At 33.1% G+C, this 26,312-nt stretch overlaps 1 protein-coding gene across 2 annotated transcripts; it reads left to right on the top strand.

Annotated features, from left to right (window-relative positions):
• Positions 1-7,457: 7,457 nt before the first annotated feature.
• On the top strand, positions 7,458-19,265 carry LOC106666110 (diphthine methyltransferase). 2 transcript variants are annotated; one of them, XM_024229687.1, is made up of 5 exons: positions 7,458-7,684; positions 17,892-18,206; positions 18,266-18,517; positions 18,574-18,706; positions 18,774-19,265. In XM_024229687.1, the coding sequence occupies exons 2-5, from the start codon at positions 17,900-17,902 to the stop codon at positions 19,132-19,134; spliced, it is 1,053 nt and encodes a 350-aa protein (XP_024085455.1). In that variant the 5' UTR covers positions 7,458-7,684; positions 17,892-17,899; the 3' UTR covers positions 19,135-19,265. The 2 variants fall into 2 exon arrangements, with proteins under 2 accessions (XP_024085455.1, XP_014248503.1); XM_014393017.2 differs by having other exon boundaries at positions 7,460-7,684; positions 18,263-18,517.
• The last annotated feature ends 7,047 nt before the right edge of the window (positions 19,266-26,312 follow it).

Raw genomic sequence — 26,312 nt, 5'->3', positions numbered from 1 at the left:
TATTAGTTTAAATATTTATTTCTTTGAAAATGTGAAAAAAGTTAGTTTTTGTTCTTAAATAAGAAAGAAGAACTGTGTTCACTGACCCAACTTTATCAAAAAAGTTTTATTTTTCTCTGACAGAAAGCAGTTTTGTTTCTAAAATATTTGTAATGTGGGCCAGGTTTTTTGAAAAGAAAATCTTATCCCCCACTGGTTACTGGTAAATGGATTTTCTTTTTATTGACAATTATCATATAAACACTTAACATATTAGAAGGGAACATTTAGTCAAGTATGAAAAAAATGTGATTGATAGATTTTTATTTTTATTTTGAAAACAAAACATTAATGCTATTCAAAATTGGATGAAGTTCAATGTTTATCACTTGAACAAACATAATTAAATATAAATATATATATATTACAATTTTTTATATATATATTTATTATATTTAATTATGTGTTATTATATAGGTAATTATGTTAACTATTTAGAAATTGTTATTAATTTCAGTTATTTTCAAACCAAATTACTGATATCTTACAATTTTATGGACTAAAATGTTTCTTATCATTCTGATTATAAATGTTTCATATAAATGTTTATACAATGTTCTACTTAAACTATAAAAAATTATTTCCCTAAAATTTATGTCAGTTGTTCTAAGTAAAAAAAAAAAAAGGTTATAAGCCATACTGGCAGCTTATGCTAATTCAAATAATTCAATTTACAAAAAAGATTTTCTCGTGCTTTTTTCCAAAACTGGCTCCACAGCCTGAAAAATCTTTATCCCAAACATTTTAACATTAGATAAGTCAAATAACAATTTTCATTTCCCTTGTTGAAATATTCAGGGTTGGCAAAAAGCTCTTTCAAGGGCCTGATATCATGTTAATAGTAGCTGGCTTAATTTTTTTATAAACGTTTAAATACATTTACATTTTGAATTATATATTTTTATTTTCCAGGTCAGGTCACCAGATTTTCATTTTAAATTATTGTTCAAAGTAAATGCATTTTAATTTTACTTTTAAACTAATGGTTCTTTTGCTTTTATTTAGTGTAACTATTTCTATGTTCAAAAGTGTATGTAGATACAGAATTTTGAAAGTATTTAATTTGGAGACTTTTCTGATTTCGTTTTAGAAAAAAAAATTACCCCATTTTTTACTTACTACAGTAAACTTTATGTTATCATTTTGAATTTACAATAATAACAAGCTCACATGATAATATACATTTTTTTAAATTGTGTGAAATAATGATGCAAGTTGTAAATAAAAAAATCTTTGACTTTGGGTTAATAATTTTTCCTTTGAAAAAAAAATGTTAAACAATAAAATACTTGTTGAGTAATGTTAATGCATGTAATGTGACTCAATACTTAAACAAGAATTTTATTACTCTATAAATAAATATTACACATTGTGTGCAATGCTTACTCATATTTTCCTTCTATTTAAACATTTCATGGTCTATTCTTGCTTTCAAAGGGCTGTGTTTTTTTTCTTTTTTTAAGTATCAATTTTATAAGTACTTAGTGTTAGATTGTCCCAAGTTTATACCAGTGATCAAAACATTACTTAATTATTTAATTTAATTTGATGTTTATCATTAATTCAGTATAAAGATAGATTATGTGCAATAGTTCTGTTTTGCTACTTTTTCATGATAAAAGGCATTCAGATCTCGAGCCACCTTGTTAAAATTGAATGATGGTAAATTGTTAAATGTGTATGTGTAGCCTTATTTTGACAACATCTTTATCATCTTATATAAACATTTTGTTTGTAACATTAGTTGTTTAAAATTGTAAATAACTATAGGAGTCAATAATTTACTAATGTGGGCATGATCGCAAAAATAAATGTAATTTACACAAGCACAATAACACTAGTACCATTGGGAAACTTATTTTCCATGTAATAAAAAACAATGTACATTTTATTTTGACGGGTTTAAAGTTCCAACTTTAATTTTCATTGTATTACTCTTTAAGTTCTATTTCTTTTGTTCGACATATTAGAGGAAGTGTTATTGAAATTAATACCAATTCCTTGCTTCCTATGTTTACCCCTGTATAAATATCTTAAATAATGTATGAACTATCACATCAAGACGAACAGTATCTCATTTTTCAAAAAATAACACAGTTAATGAGAATAAAGGTTGAGAACTTATCGTCAAATAATGCACAAAAGTATTTTAAGAAATGCTTAAGGAACACATTTTTTTGTTTATTTTTAGTTGAAAGTGATATTATTCTAGAGAATAATTTCAATTGTGCTCACATAGTTCTCAATTTAACCACGTGGAACTGTTCCTTATCATCACTTGTAATTATAAATACTTAGGTAGGAAAAAAAGTTAAAGAATTGTGTGTTATTTGCCTTTTTACAAGATAATTATAGTGTATCAAATTATAGGATAACTACATTGACAGAGATGACATTGCATAAACTGAATCGCAAAGTTTAACACATGTCAGTTTTGTATAAATGAACTGTGTAAACCAATCCGTGATATGACAGGATAATAGTAAAAAGTAACAACTGTTATTTATGTGTAGTTAACACAAAGGGTCTACACTAATTATTGTGAAGAAATTAGTTATTTCTGAAACCCTTATTTTAGCTTAATTTAGATTGTGATCATTTTAATTTCCGTTCATATGTGCTTATTTCTAGGTACCACTTACATTTGACTAGTCTTTAAAAACATTGAATTTCTAGACTATTTTAGAATGAAGTATATTATTCGAGCTCCATTAAATCTCACATGTTGGTTGCTTTCATTGAAAATTGTAGTTAGGCGTTAAGGGAGAAAGAAAGAGGAAAATCCTATAAAATGTTACACCCTCTTTTGCTGTACTGTTGCGTGATAATTAAAACTTATCATGGTCTGTGGTATCTTATTGTTTAATTTTTTTAAATTTTTATTTTTACAGTAATTTCCATTTCACGAACCTATGATTTAAGTGCATTATGTGCGATAAACAGTTTTTAAATGTTACAAGAATTATTATCATAGTTCTCTTGAAAAGTGTGAACTAGTAAAATTCAAATGTGGCATAAAATATTTTAGTTGTGTTATCAAAATGAGGTACTGTTTTAAATATTATATATGTAATATATGTTTTAAAAAAAGGTGTCATGTTATTTTTGTTTTACTATACAGAGGAAATATATGGTTTATTAAACGTGTAATTCCTGAATTTTTTATTTCAACTTTTTACGCTCGCTTCTTGGTTCCTCTTTAGTAAATAAATGAAGTACTGGTAAGAACATCACTCAGCAATTCTCTTAATGTTGATACTTTTGCAATTTTACATTATATCGTCCTTTTATTGTTATAGTTAGATGACTGAATTATATAGGCTAAAATCTGTACTTGCGTTTATGTACAGTACACACATCTACAGAGTTGAGCCTATCACTTCTTGCTGCTCGCTGGCAATTCTAGCGCTTTTGTAATTTACAATAAATTACTAGCAGCCCTTGAGAATCGCCCATCCCAGATGTTGGCAGTATGGGGTCAGATCTCGATCTTATCTGTCCAAAGGGGGTTGGGCTTCAGGGCCTACTGATAGCTAGGTCATGAAGTCAGTTCTTAAAACCAAACCCATTCACTCTCTAACTTAAGTTCATTCTTTCTTATTTACATACCAAGGGTGGTGGAGCTGATGATATTTCTCTATCATTCTTTACACTTTTAACTAACCTAATTGAGGGTTAATAGAGTACTCGATATTTCACCATTGGCCTTCTCACACTACACATTCATGCCAATAAATACATTCACTCTCAATCGACACATGCTCAGGATACAAAACAATCCTATTAACTCCAAAACTCATAATAGAGACCTCTGTTTCTATTAAAATTAATTTGTTTATTAACTAACATTACTTGGGGGCTGCGGTAGCCGAGTGGTTAGCGTGAGAGACTCTCAGCTCGTAGACCCCGCGGTTGTGGGTTCAATTCCCGCCGTCGCCTCTGGCCTTTTTTTTCCCTTCCCCCCCCAAAATGAATACGCATTATATTAATACATTTAGGGATGGTTAAAAAAAAACAAAAAAAAACTACTTAAAGTATTTAATAAAATACGTATGACTAGTCTTATCTTCCTGGTTTCGAATATCCTTACATCTTTACTGACTTGTCGGCATCTGTTGATAGACTAATCAAGATAGCCCAAATTTAAGCAGCAACAATACATTATTATACTAAATTAACTTTCTATTGGTCATTTTAATTTTCTTTGAAACTAGTTTATTTTTCTTTATTAACTCTATATTCAGAAAAGCGAGCATAAGCGACCAGGATGACCAGAAAATACCGTCTCACAGGTTCATATTCATTCATACAGACCTCACGAAGTAATCATGTAATGCTTTTTTATTATTGTACTAATTTAATTAATTAGCGACAAATTTATGAGAGGAGCGCTTCTAGTGAAAGTAAGACCATTGTGATCATGTGGTTAGGTGTCAGCTTTGGTTTATCATAGATCACACAGTTGTCAGTTTGATTCCCACCTGGATTTTTTATAATGCTCATCTGCGACACTTGTCTGGGTACAAATTAAAACTTATATACACTCAGGCAAAAATTAAAAAATGGACACTTGTCTTTTGTTGTTTATTTCAAACTATATGTATTTTTATTATTATATTAATTACAACATTTTTGTAATATAAACCAAATTAAATGAGAGCAGAAATTCATGAGTTTTAATAAAAAAATATTTAATTATGATGGTTTGTAAGAAAATTCACGACAAAACGGAAAATCATTTAGTGGTAATTAAAATTTAACTAACAATATTTATTATATCTCTAAATGATTTTCTGGAAAAATAAAAGAAACGTTTATATCAAAAAATGAAGTGAAACTAGAGAACAAATCCAATATTATTACTATTAAACTCATAATTTTTTCCCTTCCTGTCACTATAACATATACAACCCACATTTTGAACTTCTCTCTCGCCTCATACTGTTTTTCTCCAGCCTGGAAGGAAGCCCTAATAGTTGCATTACCAAAGAAACCTAAACCCACCCTTGCTAATGATTATCGTCTTATTAATATTCTTCCATCACTCTCCAAAACATTTGAGAAGATTTTATTTAAACAAATATACTTATTATTGACTCCCATGCCCTTATATCCCCTTTTCAATGTGGCTTCCTAAAATTTCATAGTTGTGAGACAGCCCTTCTCAAAATCTCAGATATTTGCTTAGGCATTGATGATAATAAGTGTACCATTATTGTTCTATTTGATTTTTCCAATGCATTTGGTTCCGTAATTCATAATTTGCATATTTGGAAACTGACACGTTTTTGGTTTTTCTTCTACTGCTTCTAATCTCATTTCCTCCTATGTGCCTAACAGAACTCAGAGAGTTAAAGCTTCAAATTCTATCTCCTCTCTCAATTTCAACGGTGTTCTCCAAGGCGCTATTCTTGGACACTTTACTCTTTTCCATGTGATTAGTTTTTAATTTCTTCAAATTTCATCTTTATGCAGATGACACTGAGATTTACATTCAATGTCCTACAAGCAACATCTCTGAAGTTATCTCTCTGCTCAACCGTGATCTTCATTCTCTCAACCAATGGTTAAGAAATAACTACATTCTTTTAAACCCTAATAAGCCTTAGGTTTTTCACTTCACAAAAATCTAGAATTCTCCTTAATAAATCCCTAATAATTCATTTATTCTCTTACTGTAGCGCTATTTTTTCTCTTTCCTTACCCTCTCAATCTGCTCATCGTCTTCAAATTGCTTATCATCCCTGCATTAGATACTGTTATGATCTTAAACCAAGGGATTATATTTCTTCCTATTGTCGTCTTCAGCAACCTTAACAAAAATTAAATCAAATTAATGTCCTCAGTAACATCAACTTGCATCATCTTTGATAGTAATCTTACCTTTAAGCTACAGTACAAGAAATCAAAAATCGCTCCTTTAACATGCTTGGCTTCATTATCCGAAGCACCTATCAGTTCAAAAATCCTTCTTGCTATGTCCATCTATATAATTCACTTCTTCGACCTACTCTTGAATATGCCTCAATCATCTGGAATCTGCACTACTATGCTGATATAAAACGTCTTCAAACTGTTCAAAATAAATTCATTCAATTCAAATTCTTCATACATTATATTTTAAATTAAACTGTCACAATGATAATTCCTCTCATGCTCCTGTTATATCTTATTTTAATATTTCTAATTTTAGCTGCAGAAGAAAATATTTTGAGATTATTTTTATTTCCAAATTAATTAATAATTGTATAGATTCCCCAAAAATCCTTGGTGAACTCCAATTTTACGTACCTCTTTTCCACCTCAGAAATCAGAAAATATTTTATTTATTTATTTACAGATCGAAATCCACTATAAAAAGACATTTTATAATAACAAAAAATAAAAATAATGTGCAAAATAATATATGCAAAAATTACAAATGATATATACAAAAAGAATAAGGACATATATACATGGTAATTGTTATAAATGGTAAATATAAAAATACAATTAAAGAGTAAAAACTGAACAACAACAAAAATAAAAGACATAATTACTAACCAAATTAAGGCAAAGGAAATAAAATAAAGCTGAAAGACAATTGAAACTACAATATTTAGGTACATATTTAATGAAAATAATGCTCTTTGTAGATTTATAATAAAACTAGAGTGCAAGATTTAGGTGAACCAGTAAATGAAATAAATTGTAATAAACTTTTAACAATATGAAATATAAAAGCATTTAAAAAATATAAAAGTTGACTAAAGTAGGGTTGAAGGATTTGGTTTTTTACAGATTGCACAGAACGTGTCCTTGTTTTAGTTGGCTGTTGGATAATCAATTGCTAATTTTAAACTTATGTTGAGGTGAGCAGCCCCAGAAGATTCTTCTGGGGCCGCTCACCTCAACATAAATTTAAAATTAGCAATTGCACAGAACTATTGAAGAAGTCGATGCTATTGCAGATGTTGTTACTCATGATTAAAAAAAATTAATGTCCTCTTTCTTGAACAGAGTGAAATTTAAAGTATTTTTTAAGGTAAACAATTAGTCCATTTCAGTAACAAGAACTATTTGTGTGTTAAATCTAACGAAAATATGCAAGGGGTAGAAAATAGTGAAATTGCATCACATCCCCCAGGAAAACCGAAATTGAAGTTGTTCATAGTTATTAATGCTATTATTATTATTTAAATAAGGATTTGACGGATAGAAATAGTCTACTATTTTATCAGGGTGCAGATTTAATTAAATTAGCAATTTTTAATTGGTTTTATTATTAATAATTTCCTTCTAGGAATGAAACGTTATGACTATTTCCCCTTTATATTAACTAGCAATTAATAAATTTATTAATATTTAATGCCTCTAATGAACGGTTATATACACAAATTTGCAGGGTAGAGTTGATCCGAAAGTTATGTTGTGTTGGTTGAAGTGGGGTTGTAACCAAAGCTATTGACTCCCCGGAGCTTGACTGGAACTGGTCTGGCTGGAGAACTGGAGTGGTGCTGGAGGGTTGAACAAATGGTACATTTTCCTTTCTTGTTGGAGATTCCAGTGGCGAAAAGCGGACCGTTATATTAAAAAGTAGGCGACCATTTAGTCAATCATTGGCCATATCTGAGGCGCCTTTCTATTTTTCGTACCGTGATTCAAGGTAAATATTCAATATAGTAATTTTGTTTTGATCGAACTCTTCCGGATAAATTGTTGACAATATTTGTAGACATTAGAAAATTGTGTTGTATTTTTTAGAATTGTTTTATCTATAAGAATTTATTGTTAAATGTATAAATTACTACACGGATTTTAAGGTTTCTTCCCATCCGATTTTCAAGTTTTAAAATAATTCCGTACAGTTTTACGTTACATTTTTTTTTTCTCTTTTTGTGTTTTTATAAACCGGCAAAAATTATAGAGTAGTCAAAATGCCCAAATCATAAACAGGTACATATTTAGACGAAATAATACTCTTAATAGATATACAAATACAACCAATATATTTTAAAACCAGAATAGGCCATGCGAGGTTTGCTCAAAGGGTGCATTTCTTTGGTTCCATATAGAGAGCATGTAGGAATGCCACCACATGAGAATTGTGCTTGAGCACGACAGCAAGTATTTGGGTACCTTAATTCTTAGAGGAAACAGGGTTGTTTTACTGTTTATAGTCCTAGTATAGATATTTCACTTTATGTTCCCTCGTGTGTATATCGAGAGTGGATGTATTTATTATTAGTGCGAATGTATACCGTGAGAGGGCCAATGGTGGAATATTGAGTACCCCGTTAACACACTGATGCATTGGGGGCTGAAATGGCCTAGATGACTACAGTTCGTCAAATTCGGCAGCAGGATGGATAAGAGCAATCTTTTTGAAGAGATAGTTCCTGCTCACAGTTAGTTCTTTTCGTAGTTTTAAATTCTTTCACCTGATGATAAGCTATATGCTTGAAATCAGGATCGTTGAAAACAACTAACTGCGATTAGGAGCTATCCTTTTAAAAATATTGAATAACACACTCACTTCACCATTTATCATTTTAATGGGTAAGGGCAAGATCTGACACCAGACTCAAAACCATGCCATTCTGTGCATATTGAACATATACGTGTAGATCTTATATAAATGAATGTTATCACTACTATATGTCTTTATTCTTTAATATAAGTACAAAGTTTGCAATTTGAAAACAGGAAAGACAATCCTCATAGTTTAAACCGACTACATAAGTGTCTGGCTTGCTGAGAAAGGTTGCTTGATGTGTCTCACTCAGTTGAAGGATGCAATTCCTTGGCTCCAAATAGGGCCTGTCTTATTTTTGGAGTTGTTTTATTGTATATAGTCTTCTGTGTGAATGAATGTATTTATTAGTGGGAAATGTGTAGTCGATGGCTGAATATTGAACATCTCATCAACCCTCAATTAGATTAGTTATAAGTGTGTAAAGAATGGTAGAGCATTTGATATTACTACACCACTCCATTGAGTAAATGATATATAAATATGAACAAATGTATGTAAGAGAGTGTTGGTTTAAATTTAAAAACTCTGATGCGTTGGGGGTTGAAATGCCCTAACTGTCTACACGTCATCAACTTGTGTACATGTGCAGATTTGATCTTATATAAATGAGTTCAACCACTACTAACATACATCTTTATTATTTAATATATATACAAAGTTTACAAATTAAAAATTTGTATAATAAAACAGGAAAGGTTCCTGATAGTTTAAACCGAGTGCGTAGGTCTCCAGCATGCAGAGAAAGGTTGCTTAATACTTACTGAAGGTTGAAATTCTTTGGCTCTAAACAGAGCCTGTTCTGATTCTTGGAGGAAACAGGGTTGTTTTATTGTATGTAGTACTGACAGATATTTCACTTTGTGTTCCTCGATATTACTAACCATCCTATTGAGTAAATGATATATAAATATGAAAGAATGTATTTAAGAGAGTGAATTTAGATTTAAAACTCTGATGCTTTGGAGGCTGAAATGGCCTAGCTGTCTTACAGCTCATCGGCTCAGCAGCAGGATGGATAAGAACAAGGTCTGATCCCTTTCTTCCAAAACCTGTTCATATTGAACATATGTATATGCAGAATTGATAATAATTAAATGAGTAATCAGTAAGTTCATAATTGATTAGAATAAATCTGAACCGTAGGGGTGAAACTGGATAACTTGAATTTTGGCCAAATAGATAAGTGCACATTCCAGTAATTATTTGGGCTTGATAGACTTTGTATAATATAAACATACTTAGCACTGGTGAAGATGGGGTACGAGTCTACCCAGGCATTTAACCCCTCGGAATTGGTCGCCCGCCCTGCGTAATATATATAGCACCGGTGAAGTCATGAGGACAAGCAGGTTTTCGCCACTGACCGGTGGGTTCATATGAGTCCAAACCTCTCTTGTAGCTGGCATAAACAGGTGGATAATAGCACACATTAAATATTCAAAAACAGTGAAGATTATTGTTATTATAAAATATATTTTTAAACCAGAATAGGCCAATTGAGGTTGTCACTTAGAGATTACTTTTGGGCCAAAGCCTGCGAATGTGCCTGGCATGCAGAGAAAGGTTGCTTAATGTGTCTGGTGTAGGGCAGCAAGTATTTGGGTCACCTGTTCCGATTTTTGGAGGAAACGGTTGTTTTATTGTATATAGTACATCGGTGGTGGACTTTTGAGTTCCTACTTTATTTGCTGAAATGCATTTGAGTGGCATTAAAATCCATGAGTGTATGGTTTGGTAGGTCAGTTGTACTATTAATCGTCATCAGGGTTGTATAAACTTATTCAATCATTGAAAGTTTGCTAATTGAAATGATTTGCTTCTTATCATCAATTATGAAATGGTCAAATCTTGGTGTGCTTATCAGTCCCACGGAAGATGCTAAAACCCATTGAATATAGGGAGACTAATGTGATCGGTAACAACCAAATACAACAATGTAATTGCTAATGTTTCAATTTTGATATATATTGAATTTATGTCTTGAATAGATGTGTTTGGTGGGTGAGAAGTAGTAGCAATAATCATCAGGGCTATATAAGCTTTGGTAGTCAAATCAAAAACTTATCAATAAATAGGTTAGACATTTCATTTTGTCTATTCTTGGTAGGTTTTGTATGTTAAGGTGTGTTTCTGCTTTTTGCCATCTTTGCCACATTTGAGCTCAATTCTACTATTGTGCTAGGATAAGTTAACTATATTTATTTACCTACTTTCATATTCGGTTTAACACGTTTTTTCCTTATTATAAATATCTGCTGAATGACGTTCATGAACAGCCAGCTGATCCATCCCTTCTGGATGAGACATGAATTTTTTGCTCTCTGTAATATTTAACCCTCCCAATCAGGGATATAAACAATTAGTCTTAACATATTCATCCTGTTATAAACAATAACTTATCTAAGTTTTGTGGGACTCACATTATTCAAAATACTACTGAGGACCCCCTAAAACTAGTATAAATTTTATATGCAAATTACTGTTGGGAGGCCAACAGGGTTTTAACCTCAATATTCCATCATTAATGCTAATAAATACATTCAAATAGGGTAGACTGGTAGACTTTTCAAACTATGTTTTATTCTCTCTCTCTCTCTCTCTCCTCTCTCTCTCTCTCTCTCTCTCTCTCTCTCTCTCTCTCTCNCACAAACACACACACACACACACACACACACACACACACACACACACGCGCGCGCGCGCACACACTTAAATAATGGCACATGAAAGGCTGCATATACAGGGTGGCCCCAATCGATTCAGTCACACTTCCAGTTCTTATAGAAAATTGAACACTGAGTAAAAAAGGACCTATGAACATGTGTCCGCAAACCCTTCAGTTCCGAGCTACAGGCAAAAAACCATGAAAAACCACATTTTTGACCTTATTCGTGAAATTGTTATTAAACCGTTAGCCTGACCGTAAAACAGCTCGAAACAACATCTGTAGAGGATTAATTTCTGCGTCGAATGAGATTAAAACCAGCCTGATCGGCCGAAAATTTCATTTTTGGCAATTTTTCGAAGGTAGGGGTGAAGGAGTACACAAAATTCACCATTTCTGACATTTTTATTGCAAATTCACAACTTGAACATCCTATCAAAAAATTCTCCGTTACAAACCTCGTTTGTTGGTGATCGAATTCTCCATCACATTATATATATTACACAGGGCGGGCGACCAGGACCCGAGGGGTTAAATGCCTGGGTAGGGTCGTATCTCATCCCTAAAAGGTCCGGGACCTGGTCGGCTCACGAGTCCTGCATAAACCTATTGGACCTATTCACAAACCCCAGGATTGTGGACCATTTTATCCTGGGGAACTCTCCATCACATTAGACCAACCCCAGTCCGATTCATGAAACATTCAAATTTTGGCTAATTTACTGCTTTTCACCCATAATAAATAAATAAAATGTAATGTTCATTAAAAGAAGCGTACACTTTCTAAAATTGTTAAGTAAGCCGTTCAGATTTTTCATACATTATTTCATTCAGTAGGGGGTACCCATCAGAAAACAGTAACATTCGATTTGGGTGAAAATTGCCAAAAATGAAATTTTTGGCCGATCAGGCTGGTTTTAATCTCATTCGACGCAGAAATTTATCCTCTACAGATGTTGTTTCGAGCTGTTTTACGGTCAGGCTAACGGTTTACTAACAATTTCACGAATAAGGTAAAAAACGTGGTTTTTTATAGTTTTTTGCCTGTAGCTAGGAACTGAAGGGTTTGCAGACACAGGTTCATAGGACCTTTTTTTACTCAGCGTTCAATTTCCTATAAGATGTGGAAGTGTGGCTGAATCGATTGGGGCCACCCTGTATATTTAGACTACTTGATATTCCATCAGAGTCGTGCGTCACACTTAACCATTCATGCCTATAAATACTTTTACATATAGGAGTAGTCACTGGGGTTTTGATATTGTGTACACTAGTGTTTAATCCCTTACTATTGTTACAAATACATATTAATGTAGACTATTTATTATTTCCAAGAAAGGCTTAACAAAATTTTGAAATTATGATTAGAGAATTTATTAGAATTATATAACAAAATATATAAATAAAAATAACTAATTACATCTGTCTTTTGTTATAGTAGACATAGGAAAGAAATATTGATTAGTGCTGATGTTAAGAAAAAATTATTGTATAAAATCAGTACTACGGTAATACATTTTCCCTGCCACATGAACCCTTATTACAGACAAAATAATAATCACAGTTAAAAAAAAGAAAAAAAAGTGGAATGATCATATTAAACTTTATTATCTGATTATCAGAGAAAGCAAACATTTTTTTCAGCTAAAAACTGTATTAATTAAAAGTCTGAATTGTGTTTGGAACATTTAGTGAAATGAACTTGTTGTGTGTGAAGGAAAAGGTGAAGATGATGATGGAAGAGGAGCACACTTTAGAGAGCACGATGGGCAGTTTTGTCGACCTGACAAACTCCAAGGGGCAGCAGCATTCCGGCCAACTCCCGCCAGGGCAGTCCAAATACGCCCAACTTTTATCGGTGATCGAGGAGATGGGCCGTGACATTAGGCCTACCTACGCCGGGAGCAAATCTTCGGCAGAACGGCTCAAACGGGGCATCGTCCATGCCCGTATTCTCGTCCGAGAGTGCCTCATGGAAACGGAGAGGAGTGCGAGACAATGACAAGAACGGATATTCAAGACAGGTCTCATCCTCTGCCTCTTTGTTTATATTATACACTATTGTATTTGCCATCTGTTGAAGAAATTAGGTATTTATTTGTGAAATTTTATAGTCAAAGTTTACTTAGTCATGATTTTTATAGAGGTTAAAGGTGCTCATGTTTATTTTATTATTGTATCTCAGGAATTGTGCTAGTTATGCATTTCTAAGACTTGTCAGTTCATACCAGCATAGTATTTTTACTGCACTTAATAAGTGCTAATAATGATAAAAATAATTCTCTGAATAAAACAAAAGAACACGAAAAAATAATTTAATTTGCAAATCAGGTCAAAAAGCAAGATAGCAGGGAGAGTTTCAGGACTTAGCACATGAATTTTACTATATAGTAAATTTTATTATGCTGAGTAACGTTACTGTTTAACGTTATGGAGAGGATTGACCAGTTTTTTCAATGTTGAAGAGGATCAGATGGTCTTGAATGGAGTTACAAATTTATGCAAACAATTCGCCTTACTGTTTAAATAATTTTGGGATGGAAAAGCAACACCTCTCAGTTGAACTGCCTTTTTTATAATTTATTTTCTACACCTTTTTACAATTAAAAATTGTCTGATATTCTGATCAGGCTTGATTTACAATGGTGTTTGAGTCTGTAAAAATTTTATGTTTGAAAGGTGTAGAACAGATACTCAGGTAAAGTGTAATCCTGTAAATAGTTTTTGTTTGTTAAAAAGATTTTTTTGCCATTTATTCCTTATACGCATGTTATCAAGATTTCAAACACGTCATTACACAATTTCATGTAGCATTTATGTAGTAATTTTTATATAATTTATTTCTTATGATTATATAAACCCTTGTTTACTTAAAGATTAAGAAATTACTTTACTGTACAATTTAAATTAAATTAATGTTAGAATAGTAGATGCAAAACCAAAATGAGAATGGATATAATATCAGTATTATTATTTTCAGCGTGTAAAAGAAAAAAACTGAAAATACCTCTTTAACGTCAAGTTTATTTAAGATTATTTTCCCTCATAAAAAGGAGAAAATACTGATATAAAAGATGACTTTGCAGTTATAAACAACAACAATCTAATTTGTACTGTATAGATTGCACATTCCATTTTAAAAGCATAAAGTTCTAAATCCCCTGATTATAATAAATTTTACTATTGTGAACTTTATTTTTAAAGTGTGTCAAGACTATTATTTAGTCTATTTGCTCAATTATGCTACTACAAATTTTCCAGATTTTCAAGAAACATGGAGAAAAAAAAAACTTGTTTTCTTATTGTAATTGGAAATTGAATTGTAATTAGGTACACATTAATTGTCTTTATTTATCTTTTAACTTTCAGGTTTGGTTTGTGAAAAGAAATGAAAATCATTGATAGCACTTTTACAAAAGCATTAGTTCATGTATTAAATTGTTACTTAACAATGTGAAGTATTAGTTTTACAAGTGTTATGGTCTGTATTGGACATAAGTAATTACTGAATTTATCGTTTGTACTTAATTAATTAACAAAAACTAACTGTATTAAATGATTTTATTTGAACATTTTAATTAATTTTGAGATTTCATGTTGTGGTCGGCGGGGTAATCAGCTTGTAATTTGATCGTTTCCGATCAAACAGGTCTGAGGCTATCCTTGCTGTTTTGGTCTGTGGATTTGTGAAATATGGGAAATTCCCAAATTATAAATTTAAATTAATTCTTTATGAGAACGAATAAGTTAGTTTAAATTTTGTGTTATTTCTTTAAATAATTAAATAATAATAAGACAAATATTTTCAATGTTTTATAAAAATGATAATTAAATTTTTAATTATATGAAATGAGTTGTGATAAATCTAAAAGAAATATATCATGTTGTAATATTTAATTATGTTATGATGCAACATAAGGATTTTATACAGTTTCCAAGGGCCAATAATTTTTTCAATGCTGACCAAAGATTTTTAATAATGTCTACCGTCCAAAAAAAGAAAACATTGGAGTAACCAAATCTAACTTTTAAAATCTCCTAATGTAATACGAATATTACCTCAAACTGTACTATCCTGTACACAATAATTTATGAATGTCTTCCTTAGGATAGGAAATAAGTCGTGTTTACTTAAGTCAACTTTGTCCTGCAAACTCAGCAGTAGAACTATATTAAAAGGAAACTTAGAGAAAAAATGGGTCTATTTCTCGCACAATGTTTGTAGCATTAATGTGGGAAATTAAACAAGTGAAACATGACTGATGATTGTTAGAACAAAATTGAAGTATACTTTTGTTGGAAGAGTCTTAATAATTAATAATAATCTGTGATGTAGATTGTATTTGTGTATTATATATTTGTTGATAAATTACATGCGACTGTAGCTACACTTAATATCTGCTACGGTGAAAATATATATTTGATTTAATTCCTTGTCTATCGAAATAGTCATTATAATGTTTATTGGGATGAAACGGGTCATTTCTTACCAAAATAAATCTAAACTTGTATTAATGTTAATTTAAATTTTAGGTTTAATTTAATTTAAAACCAAAGTTTTTCAATGTATTGACTTCACACATAGTAACATGCATTTATTAGGTTTAAGAGGTTGTTCTAATGTTGTTAATTAATTTAGATATTGTTTTTGTGGCCTATTTAATAATGTCATCAATCAATAAAATACACAAGATGAGAAAAAATTGCACAAAAATGTATACAAATTGTAGAAATTTAGTTATAAAATAAAGTTGAAGTATTTTCTAAATTTAGCCTTTATTTCTATCATTATCACCAAAATATCCAATTTCTTTTTCCATCCTTTATTCACATTTAAAAAAAGTTAAGTAATGAGAATTTTTCAACTTGAAAAAAAAAAAAATCTTTTGCCATGCAAGTATTCAAAAGCTATACTATTTGAATGTGTTTTATGAAAGAGTAATATTGTTTATTTATAAATGATAAAAGAGATGAGATTTGCAATGTTTGATGGTAGAAGTTGGTCTGTGAGTCAGAGAACACATGTCCACATCTGCACTCAAAATATGTAGATTTCAATTCAACATTTTTCTTCCAATCTTAACAGTATTTCTCCTAGAGTATAGTCTGCAGACTAATCATAAATCTATCATGGTTTCTTGCTTTGCACATTCTGCACACCCTTTTTCTCGTGTGGAGCCTGCACTGTTGTCAAGAAAAAAAAAGGAGTTTTTTTTCTTGATTACTATATTGCACTCTGAAATTTCATTAAATTCAAATATTACAAATAGATTATAGTACTGTCTGTGACTAGCACATGTTGCTTAGTGCACATTACATGTAATTAACAGTTGTTCTGGTTTGTGGAAAGGTAGCTTTTTTCTCTGTTTTTCCTTAAAAGTTTCATAGTTTCTTCTTTGCAGAACACTCAGTGATCATGCCAATCTTTTTCAGGTATTGATTCTTCAGTGCCCTGTCTAAAAACCTTTTGTAATTCTGAGTTACTTATTACTTTTTCTTTTCTAAGATTCTTAGAGTGCCTATTTCCAACCTTCTAAAAATGTCTTTGGTAGATTAAGTTCAAGTCATCCCAGCAGTCACAATTCCATCCGAATTCTTGATTTCTAACTCCTAAACTGTAGCTTGATTGCCCCTGATCATCTGGTATGTCTACTATTGCATTGTCAGATGCATTTTATCTTTAGTTGTGCACATTCCTGACCTATCAGGATGGCCGTGATCGTCTAGTGTGCACATTCCTGAAAATTTATAATCTCGCTGACTATATTTCATGGTCGACTATTTAGCTATCTGGCATGATAGCTATTTCTTTATGTTTGTATTGTAGCACCACATCTATGCCCATGTAAATAGCTGCTCTGTTGCTATGCTCACGGATTGTGGTCTCATCACAGTAAGAACCAGGGATTCACCACCATCCAACGTTTGTAATGCAATGCTGCTCCGAGTATATTCAGTGAAAGTCATTGTTAGCTGGATGGAGAGTCAGATACTTTACTTGAGTGCAGGTATGAGTTCAGGGTTAAATCTTCCTGAGGAGTTTGTTACCAGAAGAGGCCTCCAGCGTTACTACGACCCAGCCTAGGTTCCTCCCACTCATGAAGTCCACTGAGCAATAACTGATTCTAAGCCAGAGGTGTTATACACTTAAACCGAAGCACTTCTTTCCAATATAAAACTGCTCTTTCTCTTTGAGGGAGATAGGTGCACAGGAGAAGAGATATTTGATTTTGAGACTAAGCACTCCCAAGCTTATACCTCCTATCATCCACTCTACCTACATATTGTATTTTCCTTTGATGAAGGATTGTTTTGTTGCTTAGATGGATCTTGAATTGTAGTTCGAAGAATATTTTGGTCATACCAGCCATTGAGGTACATGAGTATAGGATATTCTGGATCATAGTGGATCTGAACTTGAGTTTAAGTTTTGATTGCCTAAGATTTTCTTCTCTACTTACTTATTTTTGAAAGGTTTCATTGCAGTCATTATCATTATTTGATGAGCTAGGATTTTCTTCATAATTCTAGTCACATCAAGCCTAAGATGATAACATGCAGGTTTTTTTTTAAATACAGTTAGTAAATTATTATAAAAATTGTGAATTATCTGGATGTTTTGAGGCGATATTAAAAAGGAGTTTTGTATATTATTTTTACATTATTTTTTAGGCCTCCTGATGGCATGCATGAAAGCAATTTCCACCTTCAACTTGGGCATGAATGCAGATTCTGTCGAGTGGTGCCCTATTGAAGGATTTAGAGATTTACTTGTATGTGGCACATACCAGTTAGATTCCAATTCTGGAGAAAGGATCGGAGAACTGCATTTAATTCAACTGGGGAAACACCCAGACCTGATAAACATAGTGCAGAAAATCAATATGCCTGGGGTGCTCGATTGTAAGTGGGCCCATGTCAAACTCGATTCAATTTACCTAGCTGTTGTGAATGCTGTCGGTGAAATAAGATTGTACATACTTCTAGGTAATCAAATTGTTTTTTTAAAAATTTCAGTATATCTGCAAATCAATCTGTTTCAGAAGAGGAGAAAAAGCTGAAAGAAGTTTTTATTAAAAAACTTACAAAGGATGACGATACGTTGTTACTGTCCCTGGACTGGTCTACAGGAGTTCACACTAGTGATGCTCATATTGTCACGAGTGACTCTAAAGGATTTATTCATCTTTTAAATTTTGATTCTGGTAATATAAATATCGTCGATAGTTGGTCTTTGCACAAGTTTGAAGCCTGGATTTCTGCTTTTAATTATTGGAATACCAATATATTTTTTACAGGTAACTTTTTAACGTTAAAATGTATTAGTAAATAAATTATTATTGTACTTCTTTAGGAGGTGATGACTGTTTATTGAAATGCTTTGATAAAAGGATAGGTTCAAAAGTTTTTAGCAGCAATGCTCACAATGCGGGTGTTACTGCTGTTCAGTACAACTTTAAAGATGAACATTCTTTTGCTTCAGGCAGGTAAATGACTAAATTTGATAAAAAACATATCAATAAAAAAAAAAATTAAACAAATTTTATTAAACAGCTATGATGAAAACATACTCTTCTGGGACTTTAGACATTGGAAGGTGCCAAAGGGGTCTGTGACTCCAGGAGGTGGTGTTTGGAGACTAAAATGGGAGCCATCCACGTGTAAAACGGTCGCTACGTGTTGCATGTATGAAGGATCATACATCGTCGATCCAGAAGAATTCACTACTATAGTCGACTACCATGAACACAAAAGCATCAATTATGGCATCGATTGGTGTTATTTAGATGAAAAAACATGTTTAGAAACTATAAGCGAAAGTGCTCAGGATGGTAAAAAAATTGGTTTACTTGCAGTCTGCTCATTTTATGACCAACATATTAGCTTGGCAACATTTTCAAATGATATCAAATAAGAATAACAATATCTTAAATTACAAAGTAAAATGTGCAATAATATTTCCGATTTTCTGCAAGTGAACTGTCGATATTCATTTTTTACCCTAAATCTTATGTAATACAGAAAAATTATATATTTTAAGGTGAATGTTAGAAATTTAATAACCTAAGTCAATACATAACAATTTTATTTACAGATAAAACATTTTGACACAAGCAATAGATTTAATACCCATTCAATGAGGTTTTAACTGTTCAAGGCATCTGACAAAGTATTTATAAATGTACTCAATTCGGTCCGGTTCAATTCCAGATCAACTTTGAATTTTGGTACGAGATCACTTTCGTTTTCATTACCCATGTGGTTCAAATCAAAGTGAAGCTGGAGAAATGTCTCATTCATGGAACTTATGGAACTGCTGTCTGTCACAAACTGCAAAGAAACAGAATAATAATTAGAATGTAAAATGAAAAACATTTCAGGTACCACTGTACCAATTGAGATCACCTTGAACTGACTACCACTTAATTATTTCATAATGGGGGTAAAACAAGACGCTAGAGAAATCTTGAAAATAATGAATAATTGAAACCTGTACTCAGATTACTGGAGGAAAAAAGAGAGAGAGAGAACAGAATCTGGGATATATTTCGAGAAAACCTTAAAATAGAATATTGAACAATTTAAACAAAACTAGTAGAAGAATGGACAAATTATGTTCAATTCCTGGATAAAAAATGCACAAGCCCTAATCAAAAAGCAGACTTTGAATTAGCTAACTAGTATCTACAAACAAATGTAAGGCCAAAAAATGTGTTTGGAATTAGCAAATAAATTTAAAAAAAGAAGATATTTACAAGCATTATATGAGAAAGAGAATGTTTTTCGTATTGTCAATGATAAAGCCATAACTGAAGAATGGAGACAAACAGAATGAAAAGTATTTAGTACTACTAATTAGGATTCTCCTAGATCAATTGAAAAGGTACTGTCTAAGAACACTGAACCCAGTAAATTTTGTACCACAATAAGCTAAAATGGCTACTGGGTCAGCCTTCAAACAACCCCTACCATCATTTTTTTTAAAATAATTTATTTATGTGTGTATATATATTTTTCTCCCGGTCACCTCGACACTATGGTAAGCACTACACCCAGAGGAAACATGTTAGAGAAACCAGCCAATGCTGGTAGTGAATGTGTCAATTAAATGGCGAGGAGGTCTTGAGGGCTTAGCAGTAGGGTTAGGATGAATCAAGAGCGTGGTGTGAACTTTTTGAAATGGGTATTAGATCAGTTCATTGACAAAATGAATGATGAAGATGTTATAAATAATGAGGTTAATGATGTAGTACGGATCTGTGACAATTTACATGTCTTGGTAGAACCCACAAAGTTCCATTTCTTATTTCTAAACTGGTTGTGGAAATGTCTTATATTTAGTTAGTTGTTTTGATGTGTTAAAGCAGATTTTGGTCCTAAAAGTCTTCATAGTAGTCCACGTCTTCCGTTAAGTTGTAGTCCCTTAAGTGTTCTCTGGGGATTCCATTTCAGTCTGCTGTCTTGGCATCTAACTATCTGACCTAACTGGAAGTTGGTAGCATTTTTTTTTAAATTTAATTTTTTTTATTTTATTTTTTAAGCGTTAATGTATACTGTATAACTTCTCCTACACATTTGCACTAGTCTTTGATAGGCTCAAAATGTCCTTGGGTGTTGGAAGTTGCTTGGATGCTTGGATAGGATTAGGCGGATAGTAAAAATGATAGTGGGATGTATAAGAGAGTCAGTTGTATAAAGGATGAGACCAAAAATATTTCCTTGTGCGACAAGCCTTATATTCTGATATCTAAATACTTGTCACCACACCTCAGTTAACTAGTATTCAAGGATAAGGCAGTAAGGAGTGATTAGGAATCGTTTAAGTTTATAGAGGATGCCTGAGTGCCAGACCCTATTGAAATAAATGAATAAATATATGAAACTGCAAAGACATGGGCATTTAAAAGATAATTTGAACAAGTTATGCCCTTTAAAGGTTCCACTGACATTTCCAAAATAAAATCTTTTGCCTTGAAACTCAATAAATTGTTTGGATTGACCTTTAAAACAACTCTTTTTCAAAAACCATTTGGGTTATTAATGAAGTTAACTTATTGTTATTTTTGACAATACTTTGCCTGTAATGGACAGTATTTTGAGTTTTGTTAACTTATTGCATATGACATCAAAAAACAGTTTTCAAATTAAGTTACTGAATGTATTGACAACAGCAATATGATTATTTTGTTCTTTATCTTTACCTGCAGGCACTAGCAAGTTATTAAAGAAAAAAAAAATACTGGTATTTTAGAGGATATCAGAACTACTATTAAGCACAGTGCAGTGTGGGTAAAAATGCAAAGGCTATCATGTAGAAAATGATAAAAGGTAGTGAAAAGCTGAAACATATCTGACAGGCTATATATATATATTATGCAGGGTGGGCGACCAAGACCCGAGGGGTTAAATGCCTGGGTAGACTCGTACCCCATCCCTAAAAGGTCCGGGACTTGGTCGGCTCATGTGTCCTGCATAAACCTCTCGGACTTGTTCACAAACCCCATGATTTTGGACCATTTAATTTCGGAGAGTGATTTGGTGATGTCCTCTCCTTCAAAAGTGTCGAATCTAGACCTAGTGTACCTATCGCACTCTGCGAGGTAGTGCCGTGCCGTTTCTTCTTTTATTTCACAAAAACGGCAAAAGGGGTCTGGTAGAATACACATTACAAAGAGGAGTATTCTCAGTGGGCAGTGGCCCGTCAGAATACCTATCAGCCTCCTAATTCCCTTCCTTGAGTTAGAGAATAGCCATTTCGATTCTGTTGGTTTGATCTTCATGAACTCCTTCGATTGCCTTGGTCCGGGGGACAGATTCCATTCCTTAAGGAATTGTTTCATACCCCAGTTATTGATACTCTCTTTCGCTGTGTTTATAGAGTGGGGTAATACCAGTTGTGGCCCGACAAACGCAGTATTAGAGCCTTCTTTGGCCAGGCTATCCGCCACTCCATTGCCATAGTGTCCTTTATGTGCAGGTATCCAAATAAGGGTTACACCGCTGACAGGACCTGAACCCTTCTGCGGCATAGGAACCCACACTATTAATGAGTATCTCAGATAGAAGGACAAAAAGAAAATGAGGGAACTATGGAATTCACTCATTGGACACAGACAATCCAAGAATCTTCGAAACAATTTTGGAAGGAAAGAAATTACAGAATGTATCAAGGGAAGCAGGAACTGCGAATCCTAATAGGATTCCTAACAGGACACTGTAAGTTAAACACACTTAAAGAAGATTGGAATAATCAAAAATGGCACATACAGATTCTGCAAAGAGGCAAAAGAGACACCAACACATCTACTAACAAACTGCGGAGCTATACTTGCCCGCAGGAGGAAGTGTTTTGGGATGTATAATGTGACCATAGAAGAGCTTCAACCACTAAAACCGAGCCTGTTAATCAAGTTTCTTGATGAAATAGGACTCACCGATGTGCTTTACGCAGAGCACGGGGGATACAATAGCTCTTAAAGGGCGCAGTATACTATACCCTGAATACATCTACATCTACTAATAGACCAATACTTGTTGTGGTGCACAGGTTGTAAAGAGGCTGGCTGCTGTATAATCTAATCTAATCATGGATGGTAGAGTGCGGCACACCCAGAACTTGATATACGTAGCGGAAGCTTAATAAGCTTAGCTAAATTGAAGTTGATTGATTTTAACTAATCTGTGAGAAGCTTTAATAGGCTGTTTTAAATTGTTGACAGCACATTTGTAAATGTACATTAATAAGGTTCTTGATGGTAGTGCACAGGATGCAAAGAGAGCTCTTTGAAAATTTTTATTAATTTTTCAATAAAACCTTATAAATTTATAGTTATTAGTTACTATAAATTTATAGCTTTATTTCAACATAATTAGGCATCTATAATGAACATTTTCCAACACCCAATGATGCATTCATTCAGGATGTCACCTATTAAGACACTGTGCACTTTAACACTAGGCCTTCAATTGCCTAAGTATAAATGAAATAAATTGTAAAAAAATAATCGACGATGGTTAATATTACCTGCAAATTCCAGTCGTAGTCTATAAGCTGAAGCTCGTCCATGGTTGAAAAATTAAAAATAAATTTCTTGTTTACACCCAGGACGCCCCCACTTCATCTGACCGGATTTGGAATAGGAAAAGTGTTCTGTCAAGCAGGAGCATAGCACCGCCCATAACAGCAAAGCAACCTTTTGAAGCTCTGACTGATAAGGTAGAACATAAATAGCATAAATAGCACAAGGAGAATGGAGCGCCACCTCTGGCAAGTGGCGGATCTCAATTCCAAAACCCTTTATAATTGAGATTTCAAATTGATTCAAAATAAAATTTTTCCGACTTTCACAAAAAGCCAATAATTTTTTCCTTTTTTTTCATTTTAACAAAAATATACATATTAATTTGAGCAAATTAGTAAAACTAATACTATTCCTAAAGTCATGATTTGCAAAGATGCAATTTGCTGTGATGGTCCTTCTATTGTAAACTTGTTTAAAAAACATTTTCAATCATCACCTTAATTAAAAAAGAACGAAATTTCTGACTTATTACATGAGATATTCTTCCATCAGACTACAGTGTAAATCTCCGTCTCATATATGTTATAGGAATTATCTGATATTTATTTATCCATTGAATTAGTCCAAACAGGGACAAAACCCCAGGATCGGACAGTCAATTACATGATTCATATTCGCTATTATAACTTAAAAAATACCTTAAGTTAATGAAAATTTTAAATTACAATATTAGAAAAAAAAAAAAGTTAAATACATATAAACAGACTAATAAAATACAGAATGACCACTTAGCCACTGTGATCCGACCCTCTGATGCTGAGAATGCAAGCAAAAACAAGATTCAAAGAAGGTGGCAGTATCAATGAGCCAGATCGACAGAGGAGCTCTCGCATATCAAAAGCACTGTCGATGGGTGGCCTGCAGAGGATGTGACTCGTAGAAGAGAGGGTCATCCTCACCTGATTAAGAATAGGCCATGCAAGGTTGACACGTGGACACTTACTTTTGAGCCAAAGCCTGCATTTGTGTCCGGCATGCATAGTGCAGAATTGCTCGATGTGTCCCACCAAAATGAAGAGTGAAATTCCTTGTCTTCATACAGAGAGAATGTGCAGGAATGTCACCCGATTTGAGAATTGTGCTTGGGTCCTCGGTTCTGATTCTTGCAGGAAACAGAGTTATTTTATTGTATATAATAATTATAATTAATTAAGGTTTTTAGTTGAGATAAAAAAGTCAATGGCACGAGCGGGATTCGAACCCACGATCTTCGGCTTGATGCGCCGCTGCTCTACCACTTGAGAGACATCGTGACCTCGATCCACTCAGACACCAACTTCCCATCTCAACCGCACCTTTTGAATTTTCCCTCCTTTAGTATTTAATAATAATAGTTGTGTACACCAAGTTTGTGTTGAGAGTGAATGTATTAATAGCACGGATGTGTGATGTGAGATGGTTGATGGTGGAATATCGAGTACCCCATCGACTCTCAATTAGGCTAGTTGTGTAGTAGTGTAAAGGGTGATGGAGGACTATCGAGTACTCCATTACCCTAATTGATGAATGGTATGTAATTAGGAGTGAATGTATTTAAGAATGAACGTGAGTGTGAATGGGTTTGGAATTGCATGCGTTGAGTACTGAATTGACCTAGCAGTTCTCACAATGAGGCCAACCTTGGTACTCGGTAACTTGATGGATACGACTGAGGTCTGCCCCCCCTGGATTGCCAACACCCGGGGTGGGTGATTCTCTAGTCTGTCAGGAATGTATAGCAAAAGCTGGAATCGCCAGTGGACTATGAGATGCCAATAAGCTCAACTCAGCACATGTTTTATGTATGTACATACATGCGCGGATTTGATCCTATACAAATCCAAATTTAAAAATAAAATACAAAATAACTAATATGATCAGTTTGTAAGTGAAGTACATCCAGTGTTTTTCATCACTTAGAGTGTAAGTCAATGGAAGACCAGCACTCCACCTACTAAGCAGAATGAGTGAAATGCATGAATGTATTTATTTGTATGACTCACTTATCTAATTTATTTAGTATTAGGCTAAATTATTGCTTGCATGTGTTTGGGACTGAAATGATCTGCAGGAGCCTAGTTCTGTTGGTTGGGAAGCGACGATCTCCTGGGCTTCTGGTTTAATGGGAACACTTGCGACCTAGCCACATAACGGTGTGGGTGATCTCCCTGATGTATAGACACTAGGGTGATCACATCAGGGTGTGACAACCCTTTGGGGTGCAAGTCTAAATAATGATATGAAATTACAGATCAAAGTCCTGAGAGTGACCACTCTACCATCCTTGATAGTCTACAGCGATTTAGGATCACTAAGAAGCACATAACATCCATCACATTTATCGATATTATTACATATGTGAAAAACATCAAATTTGGGCAGTAAGCTAGCAGTGGGGAAGAAATTCTGTTCCAAATGATAATCCCAGAATATTGCTGATGGTAGGTTTCAAATTAAATATATTGTGGGCTTAGTTCTATACTCGTGGGCTTTGATGACACAAACACATTTTGGCTTTGCGACATTGTCTAAGCCACAAAACCGTTTAAGACCGTAAGTGTCCTCATCGAATTCCCTTGCCCATTTTATCAACCCCTTTGTTGCTCCTCTGCCCTGGTACTCAGAAAAGGGTAATTTTATGGCTTTCCCCAATGCCTGACAGAGCCCTAATGGAATTCTAAACGACTCTGGACTTTACTACCAATGTGGTAATTGCCCTCAGTGCCACCTGGCTGCCCGAATAGATCGCCATTTTTCTGTTAACGATACCTAGCCTTTTAACCTGTTTAATTACAAGTTAGATTTAGAAATAATTTAACTTTCAGGTTTAATTTTCTGCATATTAAACAGAATATCTACATTATCTTAATTACTTATCTCTTTTATCTTTCTATCTACCTAGATACTTTAGGTCCAACTATTAGCAGTTGGGTGTTGTGGATAAGGCTTAGATTTATAATTTTTCCCCCTTTTCCATTGTTGAATATACAAAGGATCCTATTAAATAAAACAGGTTGTTATAAATATAAAA

Source organism: Cimex lectularius, unplaced genomic scaffold, assembly GCF_000648675.2.
Source record: "Cimex lectularius strain Harlan isolate CLEC.00 unplaced genomic scaffold, Clec_2.1 scaffold5, whole genome shotgun sequence".
In the NCBI taxonomy this organism is placed as follows: domain Eukaryota; kingdom Metazoa; phylum Arthropoda; class Insecta; order Hemiptera; family Cimicidae; genus Cimex; species Cimex lectularius.
Note: the sequence above shows the minus strand (reverse complement) of the source record. Positions and strands in the feature narration are given on the sequence as shown.

Bases quoted from the DNA above. Each gene is read 5' to 3' on its own strand.
- LOC106666110 (XM_014393017.2), top strand. From the start codon at position 17,900: ATGGCATGCATGAAAGCAATTTCCACCTTCAACTTGGGCATGAATGCA. The intron at 18,207-18,262 runs GTAATCAAATTG...AATCTGTTTCAG, and splicing joins AAGATTGTACATACTTCTAG to AAGAGGAGAAAAAGCTGAAA. The intron at 18,707-18,773 runs GTAAATGACTAA...TTTATTAAACAG, and splicing joins CATTCTTTTGCTTCAGGCAG to CTATGATGAAAACATACTCT.